Source organism: Salmo trutta, chromosome 6 (genome assembly GCF_901001165.1).
Source record: "Salmo trutta chromosome 6, fSalTru1.1, whole genome shotgun sequence".
In the NCBI taxonomy this organism is placed as follows: domain Eukaryota; kingdom Metazoa; phylum Chordata; class Actinopteri; order Salmoniformes; family Salmonidae; genus Salmo; species Salmo trutta.
The window spans coordinates 17130316-17144104 of NC_042962.1; the positions used below are offsets into that span (position 1 = coordinate 17130316).

Sequence of the window (13789 nt, forward strand, 5' to 3'; positions counted from 1 at the left end):
ACCAGTTGGCATACTCCCCTATCTTTTGGTAGCTTCAGCCATTGTCATAATTGACTGACACGTTATTACACACAAATACACTACCATGTTTTCACTCAACAACATGTAGTAGTATTCTGCAGTAGCTCTCTTTCCTATTGGCTGATGCTCCTTCTCTTTATCGCCGGGCAGGATGCCATGATCCACCTGATGAAGATCAGTCGTATCGTCCGCACCCCTCAAGGGAACGCCCTCTTAGTGGGGGTGGGTGGCTCAGGGAAGCAGAGCCTCACCCGCCTGGCCTCCTTCATCGCTGGATACCAGAGCTTTCAAATCATCCTGACCAGGTTGGCCTTCTAGATACTAGCCTAATCATCATCATAAAGACACCCAAACCCTAATCATCATCATAAAGACATCCTAACCAGTGGTTCCCAACCCTGGTCTGGATCCTGTGGTCTGTACTCTGTATTCAGTTACAGAGAGATTGGGTTAATAATCACATAATTGATCATCACAGATCTAATTCATGGATAATCACAGGTAAATTAATTGATAATCACAGATCTAAATAGATCAGTGGAACATGCAGTAAACCGTGTACCTTTTTGATAGGCTAATGACAGTACCATAGTAGATTTCAGAAGATGAAATAGTGGATTACCATTTGATTGAATCTTGTTAACTGGAGTTGGTGTGAAGAAAATTCTGTTTATCTCATTCATTCGACAGGACGTACAACACCAACAACCTCATGGAGGACCTGAAGTCTTTGTACCGCATCGCCGGACAACAGGGCAAAGGAGTCACCTTCATTTTCACCGACAACGACATCAAGGAGGAGTCCTTCCTGGAGTACATGAACAATGTGCTGGCCTCGGGCGAAGTCTCCAACCTGTTCGCCCGTGACGAAGTCGATGAAATTACCCAGGACCTCATCCCAGCCATGAAACGCGAGCATCCTCGCCGCCCACCTACCGCCGAAAACCTCTATGACTACTTCCTGTCGCGTGTGAGGAGCAACCTGCACGTGGTGTTGTGCTTCTCGCCGGTGGGGGAGAAGTTCCGAACAAGAGCCCTCAAGTTCCCAGGTCTGATATCGGGCTGTACTATTGACTGGTTCCAGCGTTGGCCACGGGACGCACTAGTGGCAGTCGCACATCACTTTCTGTCCCAGTATACATTCCAATGCTCTGAGGAAGTTAAGCAGAGTGTAGTCCACACCATGGGGACCTTTCAGGACCTGGTGGCCGAGAAGTGCACAGAGTACTTTGAACGGTTCCGCCGTCAGACCTACGTCACTCCCAGGTCCTACCTGTCCTTCATCGATGGCTATAAGATCATCTACTCAGAGAAGATCGCTCAAGTGGGCATGCTTGCTGAGCGCATGAAAACAGGTAAGGTAAAACTATTCAAAAACAAATATATGTGTTATGTTTTATTGTCACATACACTGGATAGGTGCAGTGAAATGTGTTGTTTAACAGGGTCAGCCATAGTACTACGGTGCCACTGGAGCAAAGCTGAAGACATTGTAGCAAGTGCAATGTTGCACTTTTTGCACTGACAGACAGTATTAATTTATTATAAGTGAATGGCTATAACGCCTTGTTTATCGCCATTAAAGCTCTTTTTCACCACCTGACACAATCTCACTCTCCCCAGGCCTGGCCAAACTGATGGAGGCAGAGCAGTCTGTGAGCCAGCTGTCCAAGGAGCTGGCTGTTAAGGAACAGGAGCTGGAGGTGGCCTCCAAGAAGGCTGACGGTGTCTTGCAGGAGGTAACAGCCAAGGCCCAGGCGGCCGAGAAGGTCAAGATGCAGGTTCAGAAAGTGAAGGACAAGGCTCAGGCCATCGTGGACGAGATTGAAGCCGATAAGAAAGTGGCCGAGAGGAAGCTAGAGGCAGCCAAGCCTGCATTAGCAGCCGCAGAGACCGCATTGCAGGTGAGAATAGGATTTGTTACATTGTTGAGTTTGCTTTGTCTGTCCATCTTATCAGTCGAAGTAAAGTAATGATCCCGCACCATTAGTACAGTAATGATCCCGCACCATTAGTACAGTAGTGATCCTGCACCATTAGTACAGTAGTGATCCTGCACCATTAGTACAGTAGTGATCCTGCACCATTAGTACAGTAGTGATTCCGCACCATTAGTACAGTGATGATCCTGCACCATTAGTACAGTAGTGATCCTGCACCATTAGTACAGTAGTGATTCCGCACCATTAGTACAGTAATGATCCTGCACCATTAGTACAGTAGTGATCCTGCACCATTAGTACAGTAGTGATCCTGCACCGTTAGTACAGTAATGATCCTGCACCATTAGTACAGTAGTGATCCTGCACCATTAGTACAGTAATGATTCCGCACCATTAGTACAGTAATGATCCCGCACCATTAGTACAGTAGTGATCCTGCACCATTAGTACAGTAATGATCCCGCACCATTAGTACAGTAATGATCCTGCACCATTAGTACAGTAGTGATTCCGCACCATTAGTACAGTAATGATCCCGCACCATTAGTACAGTAGTGATCCTGCACCATTAGTACCGTAGTGATCCCGCACCATTAGTATAGTAATGATCCTGCACCATTAGTACAGTATTGATCCCGCACCATTAGTACAGTAATGATCCTGCACCATTAGTACAGTAGTGATCCCGCACCATTAGTACAGTAATGATCCTGCACCATTAGTACAGTAGTGATCCTGCACCATTAGTACAGTAATGATCCCGCACCATTAGTACAGTAATGATCCCGCACCATTAGTACAGTAGTGATCCCGCACCATTAGTACAGTAATGATCCCGCACCATTAGTACAGTAATGATCCCGCACCATTAGTACAGTAGTGATCCCGCACCATTAGTACAGTAATGATCCCGCACCATTAGTACAGTAGTGATCCTGCACCATTAGTACAGTACTGATCCCGCACCATTAGTACAGTAAAGGTCCCGCACCATTATGAGGCCACCAACCCCAAGCTAACTAGTGTTTCAAGTGACTAAAATGAAAGCCATTTGAAAAGGGAAATCAGAATTATTTTTTCAATGTCCTGTTTTCCCCAGACCATCAAGCCTGCGGACATCGCCACAGTGAGGAAACTGGGCAAGCCCCCACACCTGATCATGCGCATCATGGATGCCGTGCTGCTGCTGTTCCAGCGCAGGGTGGACCCTGTCACCCAGGACCCAGAGAGACCCTGCCCCCGGCCCTCGTGGAGCGAGGCCCTCAAACTAATGCAGCAGTCTGGCTTCGTCAGCATGCTGGTCAACTTTAGTAAGGTAAGCCATACAAAAGGGTGAAGAGGTTCCAAGATGTATGGGCATATTTAATCAGTCTTAAATGATCAAATTCACCTTGTCCAAGTGCATTCTCGAGTGGTTATAAAAGTCTTAAGACGTCACATAGACTTACACCAGTGGTCACCAACCTCAAGATCACTTTTGCAGTCAAAAATTAGCTGAGATCTCCAGCTCAGATTTTTTTTTTACATTAACCTCACACAAACAGTTTTGTAGGAATGAGGTTTGGGCAGTAGGCCTAATACATTATCACAGCATATTGGCTATATGATTGGCGTGCCAATATTGTTAATCAGACCATATTATATTTCAAAACTCAAGCTTTGATAACAAAATAGATCAGTTGGTCTAGCACTGTTGAGGCACAGTGGAGCATGAATTGAAATAATTCGCTTTTTTATTTTACTGGACTGATGGTACCTGCATCTGATGGTCAACCAGGTCAAATCAAAACGTCAAGTCGGAGCTCTAGAAAGATGCCAGAGTTTCCGACTTGGAGTTCCGAGTTGGATGACCACCTCTCATGGTCCCTGATCTCTCCTTCCTTTCCTCCGGTGAGACTGACCAGAAAGAGGGGATACCGTCTTCCACCTGATGGCGAAACTTGAGTCGCACTGAATCTGCTTCATGCACAAATTCATGTTGTTCCAATGACCAGAGAAAGTTAAATATTCCTTCATATTAAAATCGACACAACGATACTTGGCTACTCATTCATTGCAGCTGCAGCCCGAGCGGAAGTACGGAGAAGCACGTTTTGTAATAGTGTTGAATAAAAACTGTGACAGTGTTGAATATCAACTTAAACATGAACTCACTCAGAAAAACACCAGCTCTTTACTGAATTCACTGACAGTCTCTCTGTGGTCATGGTTTTAAAAGTTATTAAATCTTACGTAGGCTAGCAGCCTATTAAACTTGGCTGTGGCCAGGGTCATGGAAGCTCTGTAGCCACGGTGATTTGAGCTAACCAATTGGGCAGCACAGTAGGTGCACTCGATTCAGTCACAGATTTGCCAGTCCACTGGGTAGGCGGCGTTTGTCTCATGGGAACACTTTGCTTATTCGGTGCGCAGAACTTTTGAATCAAGTGCACCTATTGGGAACAGCTCAACACGTTTTAAAAAAAGGAGCGCAAGCCTTTATTGTTTGTTGGCTTTTCTACAGAAATATTTGGTGATCGACTAGGAATGCCTTGAAGATCGACCAGTAGATCGCAATCGACCCGGTTGGCAACCATTGATTTACACCAACTATATAGGCTCGATATAACCAGCCATTTTCCTTTCCATGCAAGGCTTTAACTGGGAATTTTCAGCCATGCGGCACAAGGACATAATCTTTAACGTCTGCCTTGAACAGTATGGCCAGAGTCATGTACTGTCATGTACTGTATCTACAGATGGAGGATTTTAATTTGAGCCAGTTTGCTACAGCAGGAAAATAATCCTGCAGCAACAGGAATTGTGAATTATTATTTGGATTATAATTAATGGACATTTTTGTAGGGGTCGAAACATTTTTTGTCAGGGGAAAATCAAGTTTGAAATGTCAAAGGGGAAATGACAAACTTCAGAAGCCTTTTTAAACCTCAAATACACTACAGGTTGTACATTTCCTGCATTGCAGGAAAGTTCTACTGCAACAGGGTAATAAAATTAAGATCCTACATCTGAATATGGACCTAGGCATTTGTATTTGTATTTATTATGAATCCCCATTAGCTGCTACCAAGGCAGCAGCTACTCTGTCTTGGGTCCAGCAAAACTAAGGCAGTTTATACAATTTTAAAAACATTACAATACATTCACAGACTGTGAGCCCTCAGGCCCCTACTCCACCACTACCACATATATACAGTACAAAATCCATGTCTACGTGTGTGTGTATAGTGCGTATGCTATCTTGTGTATTGTGTGTATGCATGTGTCTGTGCCTATGTTTGTGTTGCTTCACAGTCCCTGCTGTTTCATAAGGGGTTTTTGTATCTGTTTTTGAAATCTAATTTTACTGCTTGAATGAGTTATTTAATGTGGAATAGATTTCCATCTAGTCATGGCTCTATTTAGTACTGTGCACCTTCCATAGTCTGTTCTGGACTTGGAGACTGTGAAGAGACCTCTTGTGCCATGTCTTGTAGGGTATGCATGGGTGTCCAATGCATACCACAATACCTCTCATAAATACAAGCAGTGATGAAGTCAATCTCTCCTCCACTTTGAGCCAGGAGAGACTGACATGCATATTATTAATATTAGCTCTCTGTGTACATCCAAGGGCCAGCCGTGCTGCCCTGTTCTGAACTAATTGCAATTTTCCTAAGTGCTTTTTTATGGCACCTGACCACACGACTGAACAGTAGTCCAGGTCCGACAAAACTAGGGCCTGTAGGACCTGCCTTGTTGATAGTGTTGTTAAGAAGGCAGAGTAGCGCTTTATTATAGACAGACTTCTCCCCATCTTAGCTACTGTTGTATTAATATGTTTTGACCATGACAGTTTACAATCCAGGGTAACTCCAAGCAGTTTAGTCACCTCAACTTGCTAAATTCCACATTATTTATTACAAGCTTTAGTTGAGTTTTAGGGTTTAGTGAATGATTTGTCCCAAATACAATGCTTTTAGTTTTAAAAACATTTAGGACTAACTATTCCTTGCCACCCACTCTGAAACTAACTGCAACTCTTTGTTAAGTGTTGTAGTCATTTCAGTTGATGTAGTAGCTGACATGTATAGTGTTGAGTCATCCGCATACATAGACACTCTGGCTTTCCTCAAAGCCAGTGGCAATTCATTAGTAAAGATTGAAAAAAGTAAAGGGCAGATGCCTTGGGGAATTTCTGATTCTACCTGGATTATGTTGGAGAGGCTTCCATTAAAGAACATCCTCTGTGTTCTGTTACACAGGTAACTCTTTATCCACAGTATAGCAGGGGGTGTAAAGCCATAACACATAAGTTTTGCCAGCAGCAGACTATGATTGATAATGTCAATGGCCAGATTGAAGTCTAACACAACATCCCCCACAATCTTTTTATTATCAATTTCTCTCAGCCAATCATCAGTCATTTGTGTAAGTGCTGTACTTCTCTATAAGCATGCTGAAAGTTTGTTGTCAATTTGTTTATTGTAAAACAGCATTGTATCTGGTCAAACAGCATTTTTTTCCAAAAGTTTACTAAGAGTTGGTAACAGGCTGATTGGTTGCCTATTTGAGCCAGTAAAGGGGGCTTTACTACTCTTAGGTAGCGGAATGACTTTTACTTCCCTCCAATTCTGAGGGCACATATTTTCTAGCAGGCTTAAATTGAAGATGTGGCAAATAGGAGTGGCAATATCGTCCGCTATTATCTTCAGTAATTTTCCATCCAAGTTGTCAGACCCCGGTGGCTTGTCATTGTTGATAGACAACAATACTTTCTTCCTCACTAACTTTATGGAATTTAAAATTACAATGCTTCTCTTTCATAATTTGTTCATAAATACTTTGATGTGTAGTGTCAGCATTTGTTGCTGGCATGCTATGCCTAAGTTTGCTAATCTTGCCAAAAAATCATTAAAATAGTTGGCAATATCAGTTGGTTTTGTGATGAGTGAGCCATCTGTTTAAGGTGGTCCAAAGCTTTTTACTATCATCTTTGTACATCATTTATCTTGGTTTCATAGTGTAGTTTCTTCTTCTTTTTATTCAGTTTAGTCACATTTGTGCAGCCAGACTTATTTGCCATTCCTTTTGCCTCATCCCTCTCAACCATACAATTTTTCAATTCCTAAACTATACATGGGGATTTAACAGTTTTTACAGTCATTTTCTTAATGGGTGCATGCTTATTAGCAACTGGAATAAGCAGTTTCATAAATGTGTCAAGTGCAGTCTCTGTTTGCTCGTCATTACACACCACAGACCAACAGATATTCTTACATCAACAACATAGGAATCACTACAAAACTTCTTGTATGACCTCTTATACACTATAATAGGCCCAGCCTTTGGAACTTTGGTTTTCCTAGATATGGCTACTATATTGTGATCACTATATCCGATGGATCTGGATACTGCTTTCAAGCAAATTTCTGCAGCATTAGAAAAGATGTGATCAATACATGTTGATGACTTCATTCCTGTGCTGTTTGTAACTACCCTGGTAGGTTGGCTGATAACCTGAACCAGGTTGCAGGCACTGCTTACAGTTTGAAGCTTTTTCTTGAGTGGGCAGCTTGATTAAAGCTGTCAGTCTGAGACGTGTTAACCCTATGGGGACTCTCTTTCTAAAATGTGTCACCTACAGTATAGCTAACAGGTTTCAAAGTAAAGCCCCTTCTCAGATCATTACTAGCCTAGGTTATAAATACAACTCTGTCATTCACTGTCTATCAGTATTTGTGGCTTCAATACAGCACTTTCATTCACTGTCAATAGCAGCTCTTGAGTTTTTTCCCCCCAAACTGTCTGCACTCATCTGACACACACGCGCACGCGCACGCAATCACTTACTTATGAAGGGATTAGGAAAGCTGTCCAGGCAGTGAAATATGGACGCGAGGGGATAGCCCCCGCATAGTGACTGTGTGGCAGTGTGAAATAGAAACAGAGGTGCCAGTGAACTCAAGGAACCTGATATCAAACCCTTTGTCCCATAAACACTCAGAGAAACATGGTGTTTTTGGAATTGTGAAACAACATGCCGTCTGATATGACTGACTGACCTTCCTCTGTCCAATCTGTCATGAGCCTTTTAATAGACGTTTATCAAATGAACTAATTGGCCAGATAGCCCACTTACCTGGTGCCCCTGATTTAAAAGAGAGACGGAACATCACAATTACAGTTTTTCAGTCTTCCTTGCCTGAAGTTGAATATCCCTGTAATAGAACATCTAATTACAACGTAACGGATGTCAGATTCCAGTTTTCTGTACTTTCCATTACGACTTATGCCCCCACATCACATCCAATGCATGTGTTTACTCTTGTACTCTCACGTCACCAGGATTCTATCACTGAGGAGGTAGTGGAGCTGTTGGCACCATACCTGGACATGGAGGACTACAACCTGGAGGCAGCCAAGAGGATCTGTGGTAACGTGGCTGGCCTCTGCTCCTGGACTGAAGCTATGAAGGACTTCTTTTCCATTAACAAAGAGGTCCTCCCTTTGAAGGTACACTACTCAACAACCATGGACCCTTCTTTGAAGGGAATATACTGTATACTTATGTACCAAAAGTAGGTTGAGAAAGATTTTACTCTGGTCTTTAACACTGTGTTGGCCCACTGACCCAAAGCCTAGGCATTAGTTCAGGGAGTTAACACAATTATATACACTACCGTTCAGAAGTTTGGGGTCATTTCGAAATGTCCTTGTTTTTGAAAGAAAAGCAAATTTTTTGGTCCATTAAAGTAACATCAAATTGATCAGAAATACAGTGTAGACATTTTTAACGCTGTAAATGACTATTGTAGCTGTAAATGGTAGATTAAAAAAAAAATGAATATCTACATAGGTGTACAGAGGCCCATTATCAGCAACCATCACTCCTGTGTTCCAATGGCACGTTGTGTTAGCTAATCCAAGTTTATAATTTTAAAAGGCTAATTGATCATTAGAAAACCATTTTGCAAATATGTTAGCACAGCTGAAAACTGTTGTCCTGTTTAAAGAAGCAGTAAATCTGGCCTTCTTTAGACTAGTTGAGTATCTGGAGCATCAGCATTTGTGGGTTCGATTACAGGCTCAAAATGGACATGAAACAAAGAACTTTCTTCTGAAACTCGTCAGTCTATTCTTGTTCTGAGAAATGAAGGCTATTCCATGTGAGAAATTGCCAAGAAACTGAAGATATCGTACAACGCTGAGTACAGCTCCCTTCACAGAACAGCGCAAACTGGCTCTAACCAGAATAGAAAGAGGAGTGGGAGGCCCCGATGCACAATTGAGCAAGAGGAGTATTGACAGCTGGCAGCTTCATTAAATAGTACCCGCAAAACACCAGTCTCAATGTCAACAGTGAAGAGGCGACTCCGGGTTGCTGGCCTTCTAGGCAGAGTTCCTCTGTCCAGTGTCTGTTCTTTTGCCCATCTTAATCTTTTCTTTTATTGGCCAGTCTGAGACTTGGCTTTCTTTGCAACTCTGCCAAGAAGGCCAGCATCCCGGAGTCGCCTCTTCACTGTTGACGTTGAGACTGGTGTTTTGCGGGTACTATTTAATGAAGCTGCCAGTTGAGGACATGTCCCAGTTGAGGTCTGTTTCTAAAACTAGACACTCTAATGTACTTGTCCTCTTGCTCAATTGTGCACCGAGGCCTCACACTCCTCTTTCTGTTCTGGTTAGAGCCAGTTTGTGCTGTTCTGTGAAGGGAGTAGTATACAGCGTTGTACGAGATCTTCAGTTTCTAGGCAATTTCTCGCATGGAATAGCCTTCATTTCTCAGAACAAGAATAGACGAGTTTCAGAAGAAAGTTCTTTGTTTCTGGCCATTTTGAGCCTGTAATCGAACCCACAAATGCTGATGCTCCAGATACTCAACTAGTCTAAAGCAGTTTTACTGCTTCTTTAATCAGAACAACAGTTTTCATCTGTGCTAACATTTTTGCAAAATGGTTTTCTAATGATCAATTAGCCTTTTAAAATGATAAACTTGGATTAGCTAACACAACGTGACATTGATGGTTGCTAATAATGGGCCTCTGTACGTCTATGTAGATATTCCATTAAAATCAGCTGTTTCCAGCAACAATAGTCATTTACGACATTAACAATGTCTACACTGTATTTCTGATCAATTTGTGGTTATTTTAATGGACAAAAAAATGTGCTTTTCTTTCAATAACAAGGACATTTCTAAGTGACACCACACTTTTGAACGGGACCACTTCCATTACACTTCACCCCCCCTTGACTGGCTGGGTACAAACCCAGGTCTTCTGCACACTACTGTGCAAGTCTGTGTTAGCCCACTGAGTTACATACAGCCTAGTCATTAGCTCAGGGAGCTAACGCAAATCCTCAATTCTCAAACAAGGTTACTCACCTAACCAATTCTTTTAAATATGTCCCCAGGCCAACCTGACCCTGCAGGAGGCCCGACTTGGTGTGGCCCAGGGGGAGTTGTCCCGGGCCCAGGAGCAGCTAGACGCTAAGCAGCGGGAGCTGGATGAGGTGCAGGCGCTCTATGACGCCGCCATGAGGGAGAAGCAGACCCTAATGGACGACGCCACGGTCTGCCGACGGAAGATGGCCAACGCCACCGCACTAATCGACGGGCTTGGTGGTGAGAAGGTGAGGCGCTTTAGCCAACTCCTCAAACTGTCATGCCTTATTGTTGTTGACATATCCATCCGTCTATCTTGTTGTGTTTGTCTGTCAGATCCGCTGGACCGAGAGCAGCGCCCTGTTCCAGACTCAGATCAGACACCTGGTTGGGGACGTGTTGCTGGCTACTGGCTTCCTGTCCTACGCTGGTCCCTTTAACCAGGAATACCGCAACCTACTGCTGCAGCTCTGGAGAAAGGAGATGAGCAGCCACCACATCCCCTACAGTGATGTAAGACTCCGCTACACTCTTCACTGTTCTTGTCCCATTTGTCCATATAGATACAAGGTCTTAACTTTGTAACAATGATGTTAGTACATAGTCACTACATTTGATATTATCATTGGACAAAATGATCACATTGAGCTGATTAGTTGTGCTGTTTGAGACCATACTGGAATTGACCTTGAATTGACCATAACCGCTGTAGGAGCTGAATGTGATCAGCATGCTGGTGGACAATGCCACTGTGGGGGAGTGGAACCTTCAGGGCCTACCCAATGATGACCTGTCCATCCAGAACGGCATTATCGTCACCAAGGCCTCACGCTACCCCCTCCTCATCGACCCACAAGGCCAGGGAAAGATCTGGATCAAGAACCGTGAGAAGGACAGGGAGCTAGAGGTAACGAGGACTGAGTAGCTACAGTTATCTCACCCATAAAAAGTCAGTCTGTATGAGATAAATGTCTGGAGAAACAGACATTTCTTTAATCCAAATGAACTTGACCCTACCTGTTTTGTATAAAACAATAAAAGTAAACCATGAAGTGAACATAGGTTTTTATTACCATGTCTGTTACTGTTTCAGGTGACGTCTTTGAACCACAAGTACTTCCGCTCCCATCTGGAGGACAGCATGTCTCTGGGGCGCCCCCTACTGATCGAGGACGTAGGAGAGGAGCTAGACCCTGCCCTGGACAACATTTTGGAGAAGAACTTCATCAAGTCTGGCTCCACGTATAAAGTAATATGCTGCTTTTTGTCATCAATGTAGATGTATAGGGTTTGTGCTGTCTTGGAGTTAAATGTCTTGGAGTCATGTTTGTGCTTGCACAGCTGATAGTTTGCAAATACTATTTGATAGGTAATTATAATAGTGCCTGGAAAACTGTAATTTTTTGCTCTAGTTTCGACCCCCTTTTGTTTTATTAAGCTCTATGGGGGATATGAACGTAATCGTTTTTCATATTGGCTCCAAGATGCCCGTGCTATGACAACAAGCCTCCGGCTCTGTTGCCATTTCATAGAGTATCTCTTCCATCCCTCTGTTGCCTGTCCTGTCCCCAGGTGAAGGTAGGAGACAAAGAGGTGGATGTGATGAAGGAGTTCACCCTCTATATCACCACTAAGCTGGCTAACCCGGCCTACACCCCTGAGATCAGTGCTAAGACTGCTGTGGTGGACTTCACTGTTACTCTCAAAGGCCTGGAGGACCAGCTGCTTGGCCGGGTCATCCAAATAGAGAAACAGGTACAGGGATCCCATTTATGCAGTATACTTATAGAGTACATAACTGGGGTTGCCATTCATATTGTTTGAGTAAAGCCAGTCAAATACAGCTGTCAGTCACACAGAGTTTATACAGAGTTGAAAGAAATACAAGTACCTCCTTGCTCTTACAAGACATGCTTATTTCTCTCTGTCTGTATGTGTGTGTTTCTGTCTCTCTCGCTCTCTCTCTCTCAGGAGCTGGAGTCGGAGCGTGTCAAGCTCTTAGAGGAAGTGACTTCCAACAAGAGGAAGATGCAGGAGCTGGAGGATAACCTCCTTTACAGACTGACCAGCACTGAGGGCTCTCTGGTGGAGGACGAGTCCCTTATTGAGGTCCTGAGAGTCACCAAGACCACAGCAGAGGAGGTATCTGTGTGTTTTGGATTGGCCAAATGTGCATGATTTCTTTCCAATTATGAAGTATGCAAGAAATGAATACATGCAAGAGCATCATTTTTTTAAATACATTTTTAGAAATACCTATATGTATTTCCACTATATGTATTGATTTAAATGTTCTCAGATTTGTGACACAGTAGTCCAACATTGTACTTAAAATGTTCCGAACAGGTGAGTGAGAAGCTAAAGGTGGCAGCCGATACCGAGGTGAAGATCAATCTGGCCAGGGAGGAGTACCGTCCGGTGGCCACACGGGGCAGCATCCTCTACTTCCTCATAGTGGAGATGAGCCTGGTCAACATCATGTACCAGACCTCCCTCCGCCAGTTCCTGGGCATCTTCGACTCATCCATGGAGAAATCCACCAAGTCCCAGATCACCTCTAAAAGGATCCTCAACATCATTGAGTTTCTGACCTACCAGGCGTTTCGATATACAGCTAGAGGCCTGTATGAGGATCACAAGTTCCTCTTCACCCTCCTGCTGGCCCTGAAGGTCGACCTGCAGGCCAGGAACATCTCCCACAGCGACTTTCAAACCTTCATCAAAGGTTCAGCCAGTTACATTCATATTTTCCATTGCAACTTTCAGACCTTTATCACATTAACATTGGATTGTTTCAGTACCTCCTGATTTGTTATGAATGTGGCTGATGTTTTTTTAACTTCCCAGACATCCATCTTGGAAATGACATTGATAGCTAAATAGAGCACACCTTTTTTTTGTTTTTGCATCCAATTTTTATTGCTGTAAGATTAAGATTGCAGAACCTGTCATAGAAGCATGGAGTTTAAACAGTAGCATTCCAATAACGGAAACTAGTTTTATCCCTACCTGACTACTACCGTGTATGATTTATGATTAGGTTATAGTAAGACTGACCACATGACCTGCCAGGATAAACTGTGAGTCCTAACTGTACCCTAGAGCCTATATTTTCCTGGTCATCTATCTGCGATTTCAGAAAGACAATTTCAACATAACCCTTCAATTAATATCAGTCATTACCAATCACACATACCTATATCAATGTGTCTTTTCACAATGAAAAGAGTGACACCCATCACTTTGCTCTTATCACCCATGTAGGGTATCTCATAGTGTGTCTCACATGCGACTTGGCCCATCCACAAGGGGGGTAACTGAATATCCCAGCCCTAGTTCAGCTTACATCACACTGCTGACTGTATGCATCCAGATCTATTTTAGCCCCTCGAGTTCCCCCTCTCACACACCAATGGTATTAGGACTTTCTTTGACTGCTATAGTGTATACCTCTTATTGT

At 43.4% G+C, this 13789-nt stretch overlaps 1 protein-coding gene across 1 annotated transcript in view; it reads left to right on the top strand.

The window, feature by feature from the left end:
• Positions 1–13789, top strand: part of dnah5l (dynein, axonemal, heavy chain 5 like) — a 65744-nt gene that overhangs the window by 42220 nt on the left and 9735 nt on the right. Inside the window, exons 51-62 of the mRNA XM_029755498.1 lie at positions 172–326; positions 712–1376; positions 1645–1925; positions 3064–3279; positions 8292–8459; positions 10359–10577; positions 10666–10842; positions 11042–11236; positions 11423–11578; positions 11902–12084; positions 12301–12471; positions 12676–13054. Of these exons, the coding sequence (XP_029611358.1) occupies positions 172–326; positions 712–1376; positions 1645–1925; positions 3064–3279; positions 8292–8459; positions 10359–10577; positions 10666–10842; positions 11042–11236; positions 11423–11578; positions 11902–12084; positions 12301–12471; positions 12676–13054 (2965 nt within the window). The remainder of the gene's footprint in view (positions 1–171; positions 327–711; positions 1377–1644; positions 1926–3063; positions 3280–8291; positions 8460–10358; positions 10578–10665; positions 10843–11041; positions 11237–11422; positions 11579–11901; positions 12085–12300; positions 12472–12675; positions 13055–13789) is intronic.